At 36.0% G+C, this 23,554-nt stretch overlaps 1 protein-coding gene across 13 annotated transcripts in view; it reads left to right on the top strand.

The window, feature by feature from the left end:
* Nucleotides 1–23,554, top strand: part of LOC138706401 (tensin-3-like) — an 812,914-nt gene that overhangs the window by 551,943 nt on the left and 237,417 nt on the right. For all 13 annotated transcript variants that reach the window (XM_069835653.1, XM_069835657.1, XM_069835661.1 and 10 more), the window contains 2 exons: nt 3,014–3,338; nt 11,089–11,286. In XM_069835653.1, the coding sequence (XP_069691754.1) occupies nt 3,014–3,338; nt 11,089–11,286 (523 nt within the window). The remainder of the gene's footprint in view (nt 1–3,013; nt 3,339–11,088; nt 11,287–23,554) is intronic.

The following is a 23,554-nucleotide window of genomic DNA, read 5'->3' on the forward strand; positions in this document are numbered from 1 at the left end:
ATAAATACTAATGACTATTAATAACTAAGCATTTTTCTTTCTCTTTCTTCATCTCCTTCTTTCTATCAGTCTCCTGTCGCTTCTTTTATAAGATATTTGTAATCATCAAATGATATTAAGCGACTGTCAGTTGATATTTTCAGTTTGATTCTAGGAATGATCTTCCCTCGGGTTTCTGTCTGTGGCTGCTACAATCATTCTTCTGTCCTTTTTCTAAGTGACGGATCCATTAGTAACTCCTATTAAGCCATAGCCCATTTCCTGTCTTCCTGTAAGTGCTGAACTCAGAACACTGAAATCGTCTTAATTTCCGGTAGGGTTGCAGTTAGCATTTATAATGGTGCTGGTGGTGTTGATACTGTAGTAGGGACGATGCAGGAGTGGATACGTGTGCTTCCTTGCAGACGTACTCGGGACTGTGGAAACAGTTTGTAAGCGTTCTAAGTCTTTTGGTCACTTGTAGAAGAATGTTCCCTGAGGAAACAGAAAATTCGGGGGGGGGGGGGACATTCCAAAAATGAGAAATAGCGTAATACATCTCACTTGAAGGGTTGGTCATTTTATATGTTCTGCTATGAATCTAGCGGAATTCCTCATAGAACCACTGGCGTCATTTTAATATATTTCTCCTTGAGTTACACAATTATGGTGACAGGCAATTGGTAGGTTATGACCGTGAAAGACTTCATTACCGAATGATTCTTTATATAGATCATAAGGGAAAGGAGAAATTTCTTCATATATTCTGCTCCAGTATCTTCCACTGATTTGATCCAGATGCAAATACCTTTGGAATTTTTCGTTTGCTTGTAAAAATTTAGATATTAAACTAGTTAATATATGCATCAACATCTGGATTTTCTATTTAATTGAAGTAGATGGGACTAACTATTAGCGGAATTGATAGTTCTGATTCTTAAAAGGCTATTTTAGGTCGCTCTGAAGGAAGATGACGATGATGGAGAAAAAGAACTGCTCAATTTAAGACATTTTGTTGAAATAACATCAATGTACAGTGTAAACGATATGAACTGCCAACTTCAGACATGTGGCACAGTACAGTGCAGCAAATAAAAAATCAGATAATCTATTTGACCATCATGTTGATCATAGGGCAACAGCAACGAACGTTGAACGTGGAGGAAGACGATGCTGCACAAAGCCAGCGCAGCCATAGCTAAAAACTTCGCTGCTACTACGAATAATAATAATAATAATAATAATAATAATAATAATAATAATAATAATAATAATAATAATAATAATAATAATAACCCAGTATATTTGATAACAAATGGTCATAAAATAAATTGAGATAACACTTTAAAAAATGAATTTGACAAGGTTGTGGAGAGAAAATCATGAAAGTGAAAGTAATGTTTTGAATATTATAAGACAAATGTAACGATATAGAAAACCAACAACTAATGTTTAGTTACATGAATGACAAAACTTCACTACAAAATTACAGGAAAGTTGAAACTACATGAAGTCAGGAACCATAAAATATAACAATATGTGATAAAAATGCTAGAATTGGTTTTGCATGGTTTAGGTTGGGAGTGTGGAAATTGAGTGGTTTTAGGGGTAATGTATAGAAAGTGACATGTATATTATGTGGCGAAATAGAAACTGTAAAGCATACTGTATATTGTTAACATATGTCAAGGGTAATTTGACGGCCATACTAGTATACCTTTTTGATTCCACCATTTCAAGTTTATGCTCCTGCCTGTATTTTTTATCCTCTCAGGATCACCCACTCTTCTCTTCTTGTTCATACACTCAAACTAATCTACTTTTAACAAAGTCGTTCCCCCACTTCATCACCTTATCCATTCATTTTAAAATCTTCCATATCATTTTCAACAGAAGTACGAAAGTCATTCTTGCACTAAAAGGCATTACCTGTCCTCATGTGCTGTTTATTTTCTGTATATAATAATAATAATAATAATAATAATAATAATAATAATAATAATAATAATAATAATAATAATAATAATAATAATAATAATAATAATAAAACAGTAGAACCTCTATTATCCGTGGAGGGGATGGAATGAATGGTTAATCAAAAAACCGGATAATCCGTTCCATAAAAAGTTTTCATAAACAAAGTACAAAATATTTTCGTAATTTCCTCCATGGTCTTTTCTTTTAATACGCTAGGTAGTGGATCAGAAGTTCACTAATTTAAGTCTGTTTTTTTACAATTCATGTTTGATTTTCCAATAAGTCAGTAAACATTATTTATTGTATTTAAATCTGGTTTTCAACGACGGGTTTTTAATGGCAAAGGAAACTCCTTATGACGACTGTCTGTGGAAAGATTGGAATAGTAGAGGTCTCAAGTTGTAGATTTACAAATTTGATACAGTTTGTATTTTGTTTTTCATTAGTCTAAATCGCGCACAGTTGTAATTCCTATGTCGTACTGTGATGTGAGATAAACCACATTTTCTCTCAATTACTTGCACTTTTTCCGTAGTACAACATGTTTTCTTTTGACACTTGTAGAAGACATTTTGTATAGAAGTTAAACAGTACGGCCATTCGAAGAGTAGGCCATAATGCGTCAGAGTAAAGGTTTGGTAAAAAACACTCTGTAGAAAAAATTCGTACTAATATAATGTACATTACTTCATATTTTTTTTCTGCGAGAGACAAAGACAGTCGGATAAACCACCTATCAGTTAACTGGGTGACGGATAATCGGGGTTTTACTGTAATAATAATAATAATAATAATAATAATAATAATAATAATAATAATAATAATAATAATAATAATAGGAGGAGGAACAACATTAACTGAATATTATTATTATTATTATTATTATTATTATTATTATTATTATTATTATTATTATTATTATTATTATTATTATTATTAGTACATCCATAATAATAAATTTTTCGCAAAGCACCCTGGTACTATTTTATTCGCGACTACAACACCCCTGAAGTACCTGCTATTTAGTGACTGGTGGATGATGATGTTAATGTTGCAGGTGTACGAAGGCCTGATCCCCGTGTACACTTCCGGCGTGTACAGTGTGTGTGGAGGAACCCGGCAGTTCACGGTGAACGTGGCAGGAGAGAGGCAGAGGAGGGGGCTGCAGCTGAGGGGCGACATCCTGCTCAAGTGCTACCACCGGCACTACAACCCCGTGCCCACCGGCTCCCCCAGCTCGTCTCCCGCGGCGGCGGCAGCGGCTGCGGCGGCTGCTGAGAGGCCACAAAGAGAACTCATCTTCGCCTGTCAGTTCCACACGTGCGCCGTGACGGACTACACGCTCAGCTTCACCAGACAGGAGCTGGACTCGGCTTGCAGCGGTCAGTATTCCCGCAGGGGAAAAGATCAAACATGATGCTCGTTGTAGTTGCTGACACGTCTGTTTGGGCAGAACTCGTGGAAACCCACCACAGTTTAGTATATACAGTCACGAAGCTCAATAAATAGGGAATATGCATCCATAGATAGTTGCTAACCACTAGGATCGCTTCTATCTCCTCATCACAGACAATGCGAAATAGTATCGGCACAGTCTATTGTTCCTAGTACCCTCACAGCTCAAGCTTCGTGACTGTATATACCAGACTGTGAACCCACCATGAGTCTAATCGTAATTCTTGATTCCTTAAAATGCGTTTAAAACACACCTTAGTCATAAACAACCAAGTGATTATAAATGGAGAAATGGTAGAATGAAAGTGTCAGAAGAAATCGAAATGTCCAGAGGAAATCTCCTGAGAGCCACTTCGAGTATCACAAAATATCTTAAAGTAACTTATCTTTACGAGAGTGCGGCAAAAAATACCCGCTCTGATGATATTTTCGTGCAAGAATTCATTCCTGCGTTACCAGAATGGTAGAACTTAAACTGAGGGGATTCGATCCGGTATCGAAACTGGAATCCGGTATGGCTTAGTGGATAAAGCGTCAGCACGTAGAGCTGAAAACCCGGGTTTGAGTCCCGGTGTCGGAGAGAATTTTTCCCTGTTCTATCAATCCATCATATGATAACGCAGAATTCCTGCACGGAAATATCATATGCACTTCGGTACATCATAATAATATGATATGCTTAAGTAATCACTTAGTGATTCCTTCGGATCCCAGCCACTTAGTCACTCGTAATGAGTGCACCTCTGTACATAGTGCGTTGGACATTGTGCCACTGTCACATATTCTGTGACACAGTACATGAGGGTAGGCCACCAAAGGGAAAACTGAGAGGTTGAACTTAAACTGAGGGGATTCGATCCGGCATCGGAACTGGAATCCGGTATAGCTTAGTTTATAAAGCATCAGTACGTAGAGCTGAAAACCCGGGTTCGAATCCCGGTGCCGGAGAGAATTTTTCTCTGTTCTATCCATCCTTCATCTTAAAATTAGTGAACTATTTATTTCTGTATTAACTCTTCTTTCCACTTCTGCGATGAAGTTTTCTCATTAAAGTAACTGAATGTGCAATTTCGAAAAAGCACATCTCTGAAAAGTGAGTTCTGGAATTAAAAAAAAAAACTGATTCACTTTTAAATCCTACCTAGACCAATAAAACCTTACCATTAGGATTTCAGGTTCAAAACACAATAGCCTATAATATGAAATAAAAAATATATTTAAGACATTTGCATATGCCTTTTTTTATTTTGGAGATGTGCCCTTTTCGAAATGCATGGACAATGGTTTTGTAAGTGAGAATTTAAAAATATAAATAGTAAAACCAATAATACAAAGTATAATACACAAAGAAACATAAGTATTTATTGACAAATATTAAATGACAATGAGTAGCTATTTCAATAAAAATAACATACAAAAATCAGTAAGTAGTCCTCTTCTGGCATGTTATCGGCCGCTGTAGATGGCCCCTGTAATTTTTCCTGGTAAAACTTGAACTCTGAACTTTTCCACCATAGCAGTGTCTGCTATTTTTAGTTAGTTGATCGGTACTTTGCCATGGCACAAAACTATGTGTAGGCGTAATTCAAGTACACATCAGTGAAAAAACCGATAAGTCAAAATATTCGACATGTGTCCTTTTCGAAATTGCGTATTCAATTGCTTTAATCTGTGATACAAGCATTATGGGATTACATTCACTCACAAGTAGCCTATCTTGAGATGCATCTTGTTACGCGTCTTCTGTGTTATACTAAAGGCTGCCTGATCATCAGCATATGAGGTATTGTATGAAATATGACTAATTTTAATTCCGTCCGATCAAACACTTAACGTTCTTCGCAGCATCATCAGTGCATATGTTAGTAAGAGCAGGATATAGCGGGTATCTCAATTGAAGTGTTCAGAGTCATAGTGGGCCAAGCGTCATTTATTAAAAACGGAGAAAGCAAGGTTTAAAGTTAAGTGAATACCATAGTATAATGAAGATTGACATATCATTTAGTTTTAATGTGTATATTTGTTACCACTGCCACCGGGTATATACCCATTGCAGTGTGAATAAATACATACATATGTTTCCATTGAATTATGGTAATAACTTCATTTTAACCCTTGTTTTCTACGGTTTTAGTAAATGGCGCTTGGCCTACTATGCTTCTGAACCCTTCAATTTAAGTCGATGATTCACTTCACTTGGCCAGTTTGTTATATTTTGTCCATTATTAATTTCTATTTCTTATTTTATATGTGAACATTGTATTATTTTAATGCAGTAAATTGAGTAGCATTTTTGTGCACTGTGGCCTGTAACGTTTTACAAATAATGTACTAGTTGAGTTATAAAATCCTGTCCATTTTGAATCGTTGTTACATGATAGAAATACAAGCTGAAGATTTTGCCTCTTTGAATTTACTTTTTCGCTACAAGTAGAATTTGCAATTACTATCCTTTATGACTAAAATGTATGGTGACAACAGTGTAATTATGATAAATTTCGAGCTTTTATCTAAGAGAGTCCTCACCTGTGGAGTAACGGTGAGCGCATCTGACCGCGAAACTAAGTGGCCCGAGTTCCAATCCCAGTCTGGGCAAGTTATACCTGGTTGAGGTTTTCCGGGGTTTTCTCTCATTCCAATACGAGCAAATGCTGGGTAACTATCAGTGCTGGATCCCGGACTCATTTTACGCTAAATAGCCTGAGATGTTAATACAGCGTCATAAAATAATCCACTAAAAATTATTTAAGAGAAGTTCTGAAGCTGTAATCTGTTACTCTCTGTTTGTAGAGTAGAAGCAATATCTGTGCATTTCTCCTGATTTCAACTTATTTGTAGAATTTAATACTTTTCGAAACATAAAACTGCTTTCTTTCGTTTTGAATAACTTGTAACTGTATGTTTTATTTAAAAATTAATAAAAGATATAGAACAAACCGTTGGAGGCGCTCTTGTGCTGCTCCTGCCGTTCATTTGTTTGCAAAACAACTCAGTTCACTCGTAACTGGACTCCACATGTAAGCAGGCCATTGTGGGCCATCATTGTTTTCATATTAAATTTACCGTTGATTTCATTTGTTAATGTTCTGTACGTTTTACGCTCGGTATGTAATAACAATCTACTGAAGCAGAATGGACGTCTCTTTTACAGTTGTGCTGTGGATTGAATAACAAATTGAACAAGCTGAGCAAAGTTTTTGAAGAAGAAGAAAAAAATATGTAATTATATATGCATAGATATTTTTTCTATTGTTTCTACTGTACAAATAGCGAGTAACAGATTACAGCTTCAGAACTTGTCTTAGATAATTTTTTAGTGGATTATTTTACGACGCTGTATTAACATCTCAGGTTATTTAGCGTCTGAATGGCATGAAGGTGATAACGCCGGTGAAATGAGTCCGGGGTCCAGCACCGATAGTTACCCAGCATTTGCTCGTATTGGGTTGAGAGAAAAACCCAGAAAAAACCTCAACTAGATAACTTGCCCCGACCGGGATTCGAATTCGTGGCCACCCGGTTTCGCGGTCAGACGAGCTCACCGTTACTCTCTTAGATAAAAACTCGAAATGTATCATAATTACACTGTTGTCACCATACATTTTAGTCATCAAGTATAGTAATTGCAAATTCTACTTTGGCGAAAAAGTAAATTCAAAGGGAGAAAATCTTCAGCTTGTACTTCTGTCAAGCAACAACGATTCAAAATGGACAGAATTTTGTATCTCAATAAGTATATTATTTGTAAAACGTTACAGGCCACAGTGCAGAAAAATGCTACTCAATTAATCCCAATAAAATAATACGAAGTACACATACAAAACAAAAAATTGAAATTAATAATGGAAAAAAGTATAACGAACTGGGCAAGTGAAGTGAATCATTGAGATTCTTCCTATATTCTGTTCTTACTAACATATGCACTGATGATGCTGCTGCTAAGAATGTTAAGTGTTTTATCGGGCAGAATTAAAATAATTATTGGCGGATTTATGTGAGACCGGCAATGAACCTTCAAGTTCTCTAAACTGTTTCGCCATGTAGAGGTATATTTTCCCTTAACCAAGAATTATGACATTTTTTTCACATTTTTTATCTAGAGAACGTTAACTGAACTGTAGGCTTGTGGACTAAAGTCTGCTGGAAAACGAATGATTTCCTTTCTAAAATATAGTATATATCGTATATGACCTGGTCGCCATTCCCCACCTCATGGTATCTGAATACATAATTGACGCCACACCAATTAGAGCTGTTGGTCACTCTTACTTTCTCGTATTCCAGAAAGAATTTGGTAGACCGGAGCCAATTAATTGTCTATGGAATATCATTCTCGAAAGGAAATGAATGGTATTTTAAAATTCTAAACTTCGGTATAATACTCGAAGGGAGTCACAAAACGTATTTTTTTTTAAGTAAACAGTAATTTTACTAGAAACTAGAGAAAACTAACCCATAGTCACGCAATCTTTCAGGAATCAAACTTTGGTATTGGGTTGTCTTCAGGTTACTGATATTAAAAGGTAATTGTATTGCCAATGTCGATTGATTTATAAATTCGAATTGCTGTTCTTCCGATTACTAGAGTTTTTGAACTTTCTATGTAGCAGTCCGTACATATTTGTAAACGCAAGAGTTATCTTTCCTCCGTAACGCATAGTAATAAGAACACTTGTAATTGCATTGCTGAAATTGAATCCTCGAAATGAAGTTTCGAATTAAAAGTTACAATTCCGCGCCCTGCTGCAAGTAGTGATCAAAATGACAAACTGCTGCTTACCACGAAACTCTTTCGCAACCTTCAGAGACAGAACCAAGAGAACTTCATAACAGAATTCCTCGAATTACAATCTGTGTAATTTGAAAGCAAGAGGAAACGCATTTAACAACTGGATGGAGCTGCAAAGCACTAGTTCTCCATCTTGTGCTCCCGGCATAATTTGAATGCTTTAGAATATAATCAGGCTAACAAACTTCGGATAATGAAAGTGCTTCTATATCCCTCCTTCTCTTTTTATTTATCCTCTTCGTTCTTGTCTTCCGTGAATTATGCGTTTGTTTTCTGCTTCCAATATCTCCTGTCTTGCAGTTTACTTCCATAAGAACAAACAACTTCCTTATCATCGTTATTATAACCATCTCTAGCAGCATCACTACCACATCTACAATCAACATCATCATCACTAGAGCCTATGGGCCGTATTCATAGACATTCTTAGCGCGGGCTTTCGGTGGATGATCAGCGAACTAACGTTTTTCGTATTCATAAACCAATGTTAGCGATATGATATGATATGAATCCTGTTTAGCACGCTCGTAGCGCGGGCTAGCGAAATGTCTATGAATAGCACACCAGATGTTTAGGCATTTTTAATATTTAAAATAGGGAGGGAAAAAAAGGCAATTAAAACATGAAAGAAGGCACTGTAAAGGTGCATCTACACGGTTTAACTTTCCTTTCAATTTATATATACAAGCAATGCATGCAAGATTGATATTTATTATCAGTTAATATATATACGCAGTGAAGGTGACGTTCGAACCGGCGCACCACGTAGACATACAGTTTTCGTGCTTCTTAATTGAATGCGTGTTTTAAACTTTATTCTTTCAATATTCTTCCCAGAATGCATGCACACGTGCATGGAAAATTGAACCGTGTAGATGCAGCTTTAGTTTCAGAAAGAGCATAATAGGCCTATATTGCAGCCAAGTTCAATCGTAACCCGTAGCTTACATGTTAGTAACATTTGAGTTATGGACACCCCCACCTCCTTGACTTGAGGGGAAAGGACTTGCCAGCTGTCCGTCCCTTAATATGACATTCACATTAGTTCATTCGCAGTGGCGGCAACCTTGTGAGTTATTGTAATTTTCAATGGCTTATCCAAAGATGTGCACATATTTATTTACGAATCATGGGAATTTCAATATTTTTGTGAAAGTGTCTCATTTGTTCTAAATATGCAGTGTGGCTCCATATAATCTCCAAATGGAACTACTTGAATTACAGAATTCTACTACAATTAAGTATTCTAACAAAGAAGGCTGGGAACTACTCGTATTTAAATCACTGCCCTGTGATAGATTTCCACGGTTGCGTGTTTTTGCAACAAAATGACAGCCTTCGGATCTACACAAAACATTCTTCTCATACCTAAGTACTGTACAAAACACGCCGTTATTCTCACTCTTTCAACACCTATGCTTTACTAATCTGGGATCATCTTCCCGCTCATATTAGATCCTGTCGAACGCTATCGTCTTTCAAAATTAAAGTGCACAATTTCCTAATTCAATAGGCATAGTAAATAATTACATTCCCACTTAAATATAAAACTCATAAGCAATATTTAATAATTTAAGGTTTGTTTTCAGACTACTGAATCGATTTTCTCTTAATTTTCTGAAACAGTTATTAGACTATAATTGAATATATAAATAATTTTACTTTATAAATGATAGTTATAAGTAATTATCTTTACATTCCTAATATATTCAGATTAAGTGGTAATATGTTGAAAAATAGCTCAACAAATTGCTGTAATTGTTCCAATAAATTTTTTCATGAAATTGTATTTTCTTTCTATAAGCGGCCCGAGGGAAACTTACTTTCTTCATGATCCTTGTAATTGAGCTCGAGTGGCCAAAATTTGTATAAACACTTATTTTGACATTATTAACATGGTGGAAGGGAAAACAAATAACTTTTCTTCTGCTTCCATGAGAATGTTTGCTTGTTCGATAAATTTCAATAATAGTCTTTTACTACGTACTGTACATACTATTATTATTATTATTATTATTATTATTATTATTATTATTATTATTATTATTATTATTATCATTATTATTATTATTTTATTATTATTATTATGTATATTTTACAACTTACAAATCATTGCCTCCCTCACATAAGCCCGCCATAGGTTCCTATCCTGTGCAAGATTAATCCACTCTCTATCATCATATCCCATCCCCCTCAAATCCATTTTAATATTATCCTCCCACCTACGTCTCGGCCTCCCCACAGGTCTTTCTCCTTCCAGTCTCCCAACTAATACTCTATATGCCTTTCTGGATTCGCCCATACATTCTACATGCCCTGCCCATGTCTATTATTATTATTATTATTATTATTATTATTATTATTATTATTATTATTATTATTATTATTATTATTATTATGTGTTAATTGTATACCTAGCTGAGTGGAAGAGAAGGCTTTAAGACGATAACTCTGCCAAGTAAAATTAAATAATTAATTAACTAAATAAAACGATCATCATTATGAGCACCAATCTTTATAATCATCGTACCGATAATTTTCATCATCAGTCATAATCGTTCTAGGTGTAATTCTACTGCAATTATTAAAATTTCGGAATAAAATTATGAGCCAGTAATAAAATAACCAAAAATTGTTCAATATCTTGGTCATGTAGTCAGCGTGGGCGCACGTGCATTCCTTCTGGAATTGAGATATAAATTTATTTATTTTTTTTTTTCGGCAGGAGTCGAATCCGTGTTCTCGTAGTTGATAGACCTTGAGCTACAACGGAAGAGCATAAGAAAGATACCTGTCGTTTCTAAATTGCTTATAATGTTTTGTACGTATTTTTCACTGCTTGTAACAGTTGAGTTCAGTACAAAGGATGGACCTTTCTCTTCCCCCAGATCTTCGGTTCCCCCTCGACGGTGCAGTGGAGCTTCATTTTTCTGCCACCCCTGAAATACGGTTGCCGTCCCCCGCACCCACCCCTGCTGTGCCGGTGGACACTACAGATGATCCAGTGACCAGGTGGGACAGCTACGAGAATATTGCTGCTCTTGGGTCTCCGCTAGATGGCGATACAGATATCGAGGACTTGAATGGTGAGTACTTAAATCTTGTGATTTGTTGAGTTTAAGGCACGAGAAGTAATTTTATGTTAACATATTCCGTACAGATTGCCTATTCGTAAAGGAAGTGAAATAATTAGCGTAGCATATCTGTTTTATATTCCCATTCATGTTTGGAATTAAGTTCTCGTTGTTCAGTAGTTCGTGAAGGAATGTGCGTTAAACTAGTGACAGACCACGGCCGCTAATCGCGATTACCATTATCGCGATTATCTCCGATCGCGATAACCGAAAATATGTGGACACACTAGGTCACCCTTGGTCCCGTCTGATCAACAGCTGAATTACCATAGAGAAAAAAATTTTCTCTATGTAGGCCTAAATAATTGTAAATTTGTTTCTCTCTGGATAACATCTGAAGTTCATACTTTCTTTCGATGTTTGTTCATTGTTTTTTTTTTCCTTCGTTTTAATTGTTGTTTCTTGCAGCTTGACATGGAAATTTATTTGTTAAAAATTTTACATATTTTTTAATCTAAATTGATACAATTTATACCATTACTGTTTAGGTATAATATTTTGGAAAGAGATTTTATAACCTATATAATTTATATCATTAGGTCTACGATTTATATTATTTCATAATGAAACAACTTTTAAAAGGGGTTTTCCCTCAACCCAATATGAGCTAATGCTGGGTAATTTTCGGTGTTGGACCCCGGACTCATTTCACCGGCATTATCACCTTCATTTCATTCAGACGCTAAATAACCTAGATGTTGATACAGCGTCGTAAAAAAAACCCAATAAAATAAATACTTTTAAAATGAACCCTACCCTCAACTATATCGTCGTAATGAAGACTGAAATTTAAAATCTGCAAAAGAAATCGGTTAGAGTTTGCAATCCAAGATTTATTGAAATGAAACATCTTTCAGCAGCCTTCTATTGCCCTCCATATATGAATAATTTATTCGTCTGCCATTTGTTAATGTGTTTCTTTTTACTTTTTTCACATCTGCATTAAATTTCTCCAATACATCTAATAGTAGGTAAATGTCATTTTCTAGGCATTCACTTCATTTTCTTTTCTCCAAAATTCCACAGCAGCAGCTTCCTAAATAATACAAAAAATTGAAAATATCAAGGTGATTCGAAACCAAAGATTACTGAAATGTTACTTTCCTCGACTGGGCCGTGCGTCAGAACGATTATCTAGCTCTGGGAACAGGATTAAGCTCCTGATCGCGATCGGGACGTTGACACACCACAACCACGATCGCTATTAGGCCGATAATCGCGATTAGTAACTGTAGTTTGTCACTAGTATTAAGATGTTAGAGTTATAGCTATATTTCTGCATAAAATGTGTGAATTTATTGGTCAATTAGTAAACGTTAGAATTCAATTATATACTCTCTTATTTTAGAGTTCTATATTATATTCCCTTAATTTTGGGCTTCGATATTACAGTATATTTTCATGTTTTAGTTCGGTATTATGAGGTAAAGTCAGTTTATTAAGTATACCACAATGTTAAGTGACCTGGACTACATGAAATCAGGTAGAGTCGTTGATGTTTCATTTTTATCGGTAAACAAATCTGATACTCAGAGCTACAGCCTGCTTCAGAAGCAGTTAAACGTGACTGAAGAACACACTGGAATACAGTGCATATCGTCGGCGTTTTAAAGTTCTTGACAAAATTGAATCCTCAAAACATATTTTAGTAAGTTGTTTCTCCTTATGTGCATTTCATTTTCCAATTCTAAGCTTATATACATACATTACTCGTATGTACATTATACACGCCTTTGTCTGAGAAGTAATATTTTTGACTTAATGTGTTATGCCTGTAAACCGACGATATGAAATGTCATTATGCATAAGAGTTTAATTTACAATTGATATTCTGTACATATAATGTACAATGTATACATCTTGTTTAAATGGGCTTATGTGTTTCGTGGAAGCAAGTGTTACAGTTTACATGATCAACTGTTCACATCAATGAAAGTGACAGTACAGACGAATAATAAAACTAAAGATTTAATTTAAATTTTAGCCAAAAAGAAAGAGAATGACAATCATTTGAGTATTGAAATAGTTAATTACATTTTCAACATGTAACTTTGATTAAAAGTATAATAAATAAAGTAGGCCTACATAAATGAATAATTAAAAAACAATTTTTTTATTTTTAGCTGAAAGAGTCCCCCAATACACGACATCGAATTAGCGGAATTCTCAGCTTCCATGTTTTTTGTCATCTTTTTATAGAGCATTATCGAAATTCTATTTCCTGCAATTTGAATTAACGCGAAACGATAATTAAGCAGACCGTTCTCAGGCAAAGATGATCACAATTATATAGCTCGACTTTAGACTGCGTTTGGTACCTGTTGGATATGGAACAGAAAGGAAATAACATCTCTATATAAGAGGGTGTAAGTTCTTAAAGAAAAACAGCGGAAAAGAAATCGAATTCGTTTGAGATGGGACATTGTTAATAAGAATTAGTTCTATAAATTAACAGCAATTGTAATTATTGATTCCTAGTAGTATTTCATGTAGCGTTATTATTGAATTGCGTTTCAATAAACAGTACTATGTAAATTCACAGGTAGAAAAAATGTCAGTTCGTTAAGTCGGGACTTGAGATATACAGGGTGGAACATAAGGTAGTACATTAATTGTAGGATGTGATTCCTTAAAATATAATGAACAAAAAAGTCTAATACCATTTTGCTCGTTTTTGCGAGGTTTCTGAAGAAATAATACTTTTATGCCGACATTTCGATCGCGAATTTTACGAATACTGTTTAAAATAGGCTGTACGTCCAACTGCACACTAATGCAATGTAAATATTACAACAGCTGATCAGTTGCCAGTACTACGCAAACCGTCTGCCGTCCCGACAGCGATGTCAGATTTTTACACCTTCTGTACGTGACTCAACAATCAATGTTTCCAATGTCTCTTCAATCGATTAATTCGTTATCTGTGAATTTTCTAATTAAAATACTGCTGCAACGTGAACATAACAAACGTTCTCTTCGTTGTTTTACAAGAAATTAAACCGTATTTTAAACAGTATTCGTAAAATTCGCCATCGAAATGTCGGCATAAAAGTATTATTTCTTCAGAAACCTCGCAAAAACGAGCAAAATGGTATTAGACTTTTTTGTTCGTTATATTTTAAGGAATCACATCCTTCAATTAATGTACTACCTTATGTTCCACTCTGTATAACCAGTGATATCACATTATTCAATGGCATAAATATTAGACAGAATTGACACAGTAACAGCCTTGTGTGCAGAATATTTATGATGTGTCAGAAAGCGGTGCCTATATTCAGCACGTTTTCTACAGGAAGTTATGATCCTTTGGGGACCTCGATGTCAGAATCCTATCCGTAAACTATTTTAAGTTGACAAGAGGAAACATTCGGTCTGTTTTTGTGCCTTCCTTCAAGTCCCGGAATTAGATCGAACGTCCGGGGAATATAGCGACCCGCTGCGACGCAGGAAATATTGAAAAAGTCATTAACTTTTCTTGAGGCGCGGACTGGAGCTCCAGCATGCCGGTGCCTATTAGCACACCAGCCGGCTCTGTGACACTGATTCGAGGAAACTGTGGAATCCTTCCGAATTTCAGAAGAAGCCGCGCCCGTTATTCTCATTTCCACAAAGTCTGTGTAGGCTTGAGTCTGCAATGCTCTTAACTTTATGGTGAATACACTAGCCTATCTATCTATCTATCTATCTATCTATCTATCTATCTATCTATCTATCTATCTATCTATCTATCTATCTATCTATCTATCTATCTATCTGTCTGTCTGTCTGTCTGTCTGTCTGTCTGTCTGTCTGTCTGTCTGTCTGTCTGTCTGTCTGTCTGTCTGTCTGTCTGTCTGTCTGTCTGTCTGTCTGTCTGTCTGTCTGCCTGCCTGCCTGCCTGCCTGCCTGCCTGCCTGCCTGCCTGCCTGCCTGCCTGCCTGTCTGTCTGTCTGTCTGTCTGTCTGTCTGTCTGTCTGTCTGCCTGCCTGCCTGCCTCCCTATCTATCTATCTATCTATCTATCTATCTATCTATCTATCTATCTATCTATCTATCTATCTATCTATCTATCTATCTATCTATCTATCTATCTTTTTCACTTGGTCATTTAACGACACTGTATCACTTACTCGGTTATTTACGTCGATTAGATTGGTGATAGCGAGATCAGACCGAGGATTCGCCGTAGATCATCTGACATTCGCCTTACGGTTGGGAAAACCTCTGAAAAAACCCAATCAGGTAATCAGCCCAAGCGTGAATCGAACCCGCGCCCGAGCGTAACTCCGGATCGGCAGACAAGCGCCTGACTGAGCTACGCCGGTTCTATCTATCTGTCTGTATGTTCGTCCGTCCGTTGGTCTGTCGGTCGGCCCATTTGTCCGTCTATCTCTCGATCAATTATCTATCTATCTATCTATCTATCTATCTATCTATCTATCTATCTATCTATCTATCTATCTATCTATCTATCTATCTATCTATCTATCTATCTATCTATCTATCCTTCTGTCTGTCTGTCTGTCTTCTGCCTGCCTGCCTGTTTGGATATCGTCCTGTCCGTCCGTCTATCGATCTATCCGTTCATCCGTCCGTATATTTGTGTCCACTTGTCCGACTGTTCATTCATTCATTCATTTTGATACGTTCTCGTTGTTTTGCTTAAATCAGTTTTAATGGTCCTAAGTCGTAAGTTTCCTTCTCCTGGTCTGACGACAAAAGTAAGGTCTAACTCCTGAAACCCTAGATTATATATACCCTTATTGCTTTACGTTATAGGATTTGACGGTAACAACTTTTGTCAGGTTTACTATGCTGCCATCTAGTTGTTACATAAGGAGTCACGTCATGACTCCCATTTTAATTGCATTAGCGACTGTACTGCCATCTCGTATTCGTTTACGGCGGACGGGTGGCGATCCTGGCGATTGTTCTCTTCAAAGTGCAACCGATTTTAACATAGGCATGAGCAATCTATATATGATCTGGGCTAGAACTTAGTATTTTACCCTCATAGCGGTGGAAGCAGTCCAAAGAAAATCCCTTCATAATGACTGAGAAACTCTCTCACAACCTGTGTCTCCTGACATAATACAGCTACCTTTTCTCTTTTCGACTTATTTATTTTTTCTTTTGTTTAGACCTTTTTCCTTCGTTTTCTTTTCTTGCACTATTTTCCTTTCTTTCTTAACTTCTTCCTGATTTTCTTTTCGTTTTTGTTTTGTTTTCTCCCTTTTCTTGTTAGACATTCTGGCGCTTTATTTTACTATGTAGGCGTATAGGATCTAGAATATTGGATCTGTTTTTGACTTAATACTATAATAACACAGAGTGGACTCCCGCGACGTGGACTCGGCACTTTCCTGGAGAGTCAACAACTGCCTAAGGTGGGGTTCGAATAGGTGATGTTTCACTTCACACAGACCAAGAACTACTTCTTAACCGTTGCTTACATCACGACTGACTAGTCACTTTTCAGTACCATGACGAATTACTTCCACTATGTTCAGAGAGGCTTCGGTGTGACCAGCTTGTCTTCCATGCAAGTTCATCTGATTTACAGCTCCCTGTAGATACCTGAAGAGGTTCCAATGCTTGACCGATAACAATAGACATGTGAAACAGAATGTGGCTGGGTGACTTTCAAATACCCATGTCAAGGCACTCTCAACCCGATGATGTGAAAGCATCTCACTCCAATACAACAGGTTTGTACGGGATTCGAAAGGCATTTGTTTCAATGTTGGCGCCACTCAGACATGCAACGGCGACATTGACGGTCATAATAATTCAGTAGGAACTATTCCTAATCGTAAAACCTTTTTATAAAACGTAGCGTATGTATAGAGTGGGGAAGATAGAAGAAAGTTGGATGTAATGCCAAGTCGTAAAATTCGTAAGTGAGCGCATTTACGCGCTTTTAATTTCAGTAGCAAGTTGGAAACATAAGTCACTTTCCAGATAATACAAACTTATTTTATTAACATTGCGTTTTTTCATTGTTTCCTGTTTATACTTAATTCAGATTTTCTAATAACTTATTATAGTGCTGAAATCGGAGCGGAATGACACAATTAAAGGAAAAGAATAATAATATGATAATGATGACAGTACCGATATTTATCGATATATGTTTAAATCGATTATACTGTCCTTCACAGTTACTGAAAAATCCTTCGAGTTTCTGTCGAATTTAGCATCATAATAAATTGTAATACAAAAATAAACAGGAGAACCTCGGTTTCAAAGTTACCGTCGAATAACATCACATAATATATTAGTATATGTGTGTATGAATGTTTTTAAATATTGATAATAATCCGTGGCGCTACAGCCCATGAAGGGCCCAGACCGACCAGCCGGGTGTGGCCTCACGTCCACATGCCGAAGCAGAGGTGGATGATCATCATACCAGAATGGAGGTATCGTGTGGTTAGCACGATGATCCCCCCAGCCGTTATAGCTGGCTTTCGCGACCTGATTTCGCTACCTATCGTAGCTTCCCAAGTGCATCACGATGCTGGGTGTGCACCGGTCCCATACACTGGCCGAAATTTCATGACAAAATTTCTTCCCCCATGAGGACTCGAACCAGCGCGCATTCCGTAACGCGTCTTAGACAGGATGCCTTAGACCACGACGCCACGGCGCGGGACGTTTTTAAATATTACAGTGGCTATATTCGCGTATATAGGCTACTCGAGAATACTTGCTTCGCGTCGACGTCACAGTGGACTACGTAAGTCTTCTTCAATATAACAAACCGTTATTAACAAATTGTACAGACAGTCTTAAACTATAAAAGTTAACGAAAATCTGAATATATATTAAAAAAATTAACATATTTCACTCGTCGTATGTATAGATCCAACCCTTCAATTGTGGCCTTGCATACGCTTGAAGATGGAGAATGAGCGAAAATTGTTTAATGTTTCCAATAATTATGTAATAACGTGTAAAATATTCATTATAGAATAAAATAAATTACATAGATAGAAATATCTTTACTTACTCTTTAATTTAGATACGGGGTTGTGTTGTCTATTTTATACAGGTACTGACTTATTGACATTTAACGAAGTTACGCATCAGCGTGACTTACATTTTGTATCTAGGACAGCCTCGTAGAAAAAAGTTATTCAACGTTAAAAATCGAGATACTTCAGCCATATTATAGATATTACTATAAAACAGTTGTCTATCGATGTTCTGTGATCACAAAGTATGCTTGATACAAAATGCATTCTTTTGTTGTTTTTTGTATTTCCTCTTTGAACATAATTCTAATATTTTTGCGGGATTCGAACCCACTCCCGAATGCAGTCTCCAATCAGGAGACTAGCCAATTACCTTTGAGGTACGCCTATGGCCAAATTGATTATGTAATATTACCAGTTACAGGAGGGTGACACTGTGGTAGCTGTTAGGTTACGTCACGTCGATTTTCAGCTTCCCTTGCAAAATTCTCTAAAGCTCCTTGAGTGGAACTCGGGTTAAGACAAGTGACCAACAGGCTTGGAGCTCACACGTTTAGTTTTTCTCAGCTCCAAACTCCCTTGCAAGGACGCGTATCTTTTAAATGTTTCCCCATTTCCTCAATTGATATTGACCATATTCGATAGTACCATCTATTCTTATCGCTATGTCGCACCATGGAAGATTTTTTAAATTTGTCTGATGCTGAGTGTTGGTAGGTGAGTTTTCATTCATTAGCGCCTGGAAACTAGGCCATTTCTTCTTTTCTCTGCGTAATTGATATCAATTTTCATTTAGTTCAACACTGAGAATTTAGTAGACATTTTTTACTCCTTTCCAGGCTATTGCCCTGATATCAGATACAAAGAACTCAGAACGGAGTTAATCATTGCTTTGATGATTTTGTTTAAATCGCTTCATTACGTGTTATAAGTTAGTACTTTCCATCTATATATATCTGTTTTTTCTATTTTTGGCCTGTACAAAGTTTTCTAGGTCGACCCATATTATGAAGGGTTCAGAGCCATAGTGGGCCAAGCTCTATTTATTAAAAACGGAGAAAGCAAGGGTTAAAGTTAAGTGAATACCATAGTTTAATGAAGATTGACATATCATTTAGTTTGAATGTGTATACTTTATATTACTTGCTATATGTTCCGTTGAATTATGGTTAATAACTTCATTTTAACCCTTGTTTTCTACGGTTTTAGCAAATGGCGCTTGGCCCACTATGGTTCTGAACCCTTCATTTCTTCTATCAGTAGGCTGTAATTGTATGTCTGTAGAGAAATTCAGTCTGGTGTCTTCCCTAGTATGTGGTGTCTATTTGTATCCAGTATTTCAAGTACACACTGCACTTGTAACTCTGAGAAGATATCTGAATTGTTTTTAATAAGATGTTTTAAACCGTAGCTTGATAATGGTCTTAATAAGTTAAGCCTTTGCATTCTGTTATACTGGCTCGCGGTTTTCTGGGACATATAGTAATATTAGATTGGCCTTGTTTTGTATAAGTTCAATATTGTATTTTTCCTTACCCTTTCTTGTAATGCAAATTCCATCGTTGCGAATAGGTTAGCTTAAGAAATTATTTTTCATCTTTCGTAACCAATACTTAGGCCTATAGCAACTTAATTAAATTTGGAAACTTAATATAGTATCAGTTATAATTTTTGTTATAAGAGATATAGTTTTCCTTTAAGTCCAAACGCTTGAGTTTTTTAATGTATTGTTAATTTATATTCTCTAGCTATTCAGAATGAATTACTTTCTGCCATTCTTTATACAGAGTGTTTCCGGGCTAGTGTTACACACTTTCAGGGAAGATGAGGAAGGGCACATGTATCAATTTGAGATGAAGAACCCTGGTTCGGAAATGACTGAGTCGAAAGTTACAAGCAAAAATAGTTGTGTGGAAATTAAATAATTTTACTCCTGTGTACACCTTATTTATGTGTATTTATCTGTACATCTTGCACATACTGTATTCATCTGACGTTGTTTACGTTGTCTACTTACAGTATTCCATTCAGTGCGCTGTCTGAGGAGTGGGACAGTTTGATTATAATTATTTTCTAGGGCATTCTTGCACAGAAGTTTATCTTCCACCATGGAAACTACACTAAAGCAATGCAGATAGCGTAATGTGTAACGGACATGGTCGGTCCTGATATGCACGTCTGTAGACAGCAGTGTATGTATACAAGTTGCAGTGTCCAGTCGATCAGTCCTAGTGAAATGGAGGAGTACATGAGAGCGGAATATGCAGACCAGATTTTCGAATACGGATGAGCCAATGGGAACAGTAGACAAGCTCACAGATTGTATCGGTATAAGTACCCACGTAGGAGACATCCGGCCCATACAATTTTTCCACGACTGTTCCAGAGGTTAAAGGAAGGAGGGCACGTGGTACGAAATTACAGTTCCATTTCCACACAACTATTTTTGCTTATAACTTTCGACTCGGTCATTTCCGTACCATGGTTCCTTATCTCAAATTGATACATGTGCCCTTCCCATCATCCCTGAAAGTTTGTAACGCCAGCCCGGAAACAACCTGTATATGCACCATTTCACTTTCCAGGAAGCGTAATTACTACGTAAAACATTGCTCGAGGAATGACATTGTCACAAAATATATAAAATTGCGCTGTGTAATTTACAAAAATTTTAACAAGGAAACATTTCGTGGAATTAGACAGCCATCACTACCTGTCACTTCGTGTCCTTGGAATTAATTTAAATTGCATGACATGTTCTTAACACGCAGTAATATAACAGACGTAAAGTGTTAATCATATTAACACGGGCGTCTATAAAATGTATAATAATTGCAGGTTAGGTATAAAAAAGTTTAACACCTTTTCAACAAATAAAACGGTTAATTATGACATAGTCAAGGATAAGTGCTTCTCGAGGTGTGAAGCTGGAAAATTTAATAATTGGGTGATTTAAATTTCACCAAAGGCGACAAATAAATGCAAAATACAAAAGAGTGTAAATGGCATACGTGCCTCGGTACTGAGTCGTCATACATGTTAATTACAATTATTTCCATCCGACGTAATATAATGCACAATAATTTTGGAAATATGTAAGCATATATATGTATTTATATAAAAAACAGCAGTATATATATATATATATTTATTTATTTATTTATTTATTTATTTATTTATTTATTCATTCATTCATTTATTGTAGTTGATGGTTCGTTGTATTAGAAAAGACAATTCTGCTACTGTCCGGTAGCACAAGTAGGCCTAAGCTTATTGTCTTCCGTACACAGCCATAATTTCATTCTGTCCATTCACTTGTTTCATTGAAAGTTTATACTATTTCTCATTATCGATTCCATTCCCTCATGACATGTTTCTTCCGGTCTTCCTTTCTGATTTAATTGAAAATTTCTACTATTTCTCACTGTCGATTCCATTTCCTCATACCATGTTTCTTCCGTAGTGAAGATTGAAATAAATTATTACAGTAACATAAACATAATATTTCAAATGAATAAAATACAACTCTTTGAATGCAATACATCTATTAAAATTATAAATGTGAATAATTATGCATAGTGAAGATTGAAATAAAGTATTACATCAACCTAAATATAATATACGAATGAACAGGATACAACTCCTATATATACACTAGACCTAAATGTATTGAGTCTATTAAAACTGTAAATGTGAATAAAATATTCACAATGGAGATTGAAATGAAATATTGCATTAATGTAATAAACATAAGGCTAAGAATTTTATTCTACTTTGTCTCGCCGAGGTTCGGACTATTATCTTTTTCTACGGTATCGGCAGTGAGTAAAGTTGCATTTTACCGCAATGCCTAAAGTGAGCCTTTAAAACACTAGTTTTTTTTTACGATTTTTGTACATTGGTATTTCAATTTTGCTTAAAAATTAACATCACAATAATATGAGACTTTTGGAGAGGATGACGTTCATTAACATTCCTCAAAGCATCAATAAATCAGTGTGTCTTTTCCTCTTGAGGCGACGGTCAGGTCGTGCAGGGGGCAGGTTCAGAGGAATCTGATTTATTAAGCTGTTAGAATGTGTTGACAATGTTGCATAGGCCTATAACCGTGTATAGGAACTAAAAAAATAAGTAGCCCTAATCACTTTACACAGTGCTTTTCATTTTACGCACTGCCAAAGAAAATGTAATATTCAGTGTACAAATGTCATTCAGTATGAAATTAATGCATTAATTTGATTTTTAATGGCATAAATATTACACGTAACACAAATAAATAACAAATTTAAATTCATATTTATATTTTAGCCCATATTATTTTGAAGTTACATTATTGTAGTACTCATTGCAACAAGATACTGCATTCAACTTTTTAAAACCGCTTTGTTGATTATATGACCGGTTTAGACTGCCATGAAATTGTGATCATGAAAGAGGCTGTAATTGCTTGGATACTTATATTTTAATGGTTGTGAGTCTAGACGGCCATGATATCGTGGTCTTATAACCTCTTCAACTTGAAATATTTATTTAATGTAAATTTGTGCTATCGTAGAAAAAAACATTGTATGATATATGATACACATTCGTAAAGTTATATTTTTGGCCCTCCTGCTATATTTTGTAGAGAAAGAGATAAAAATTATCTTAGTTTAATATGTATCAGGCGTTGAATTTCACAACAATCAGTTGCTATGGGTATGTCTACGTATTCCGTACTTCCTTTAAAAAGAAACTATACCTGGTAAGGTTTACCTTGTCTCAGTAGCAATAAAACCAAGTCCTTTCAAATTAGGGTGGAGATTGTAGGAGGGTTGTAAATTTTCAGGATTCCTTTCAAAATCTTGTTATTGTACAGGCTACCGGAACTCAGTTTCTTGAAAGACAAGCTCAGTGACGGAACTATACAGTACGAAGAGAGATATTTTTTTACTTTATTTTGGCTATAGAATGTATCAACTAGTCCCTTCCGCCACTGGCATCGCTTCACTCCCCCTATCGCAATAACAACACAGACGAGATAAGACGTATATCTCCTTTCTCTCTCTTTTCACAGTGAGACAAGATTCATCACACAGGCTTTAAACGTTTCATGTGAAATATTCTACTTGTAAATTATTTAAATGAATAGAACATGCTTGAATATGAGATCGGAAATGTCATAAAATGTCCAGTATTGTAGAGAACATGTGATACGGGTGTTACGTTGCCTATCGTGGTTTTCACTTCTTTTGTATGTATGGAACTGCGTTGGGCACAGTT

The sequence above is a fragment of the Periplaneta americana genome, chromosome 9 (genome assembly GCF_040183065.1).
Source record: "Periplaneta americana isolate PAMFEO1 chromosome 9, P.americana_PAMFEO1_priV1, whole genome shotgun sequence".
NCBI classification, from domain to species: domain Eukaryota; kingdom Metazoa; phylum Arthropoda; class Insecta; order Blattodea; family Blattidae; genus Periplaneta; species Periplaneta americana.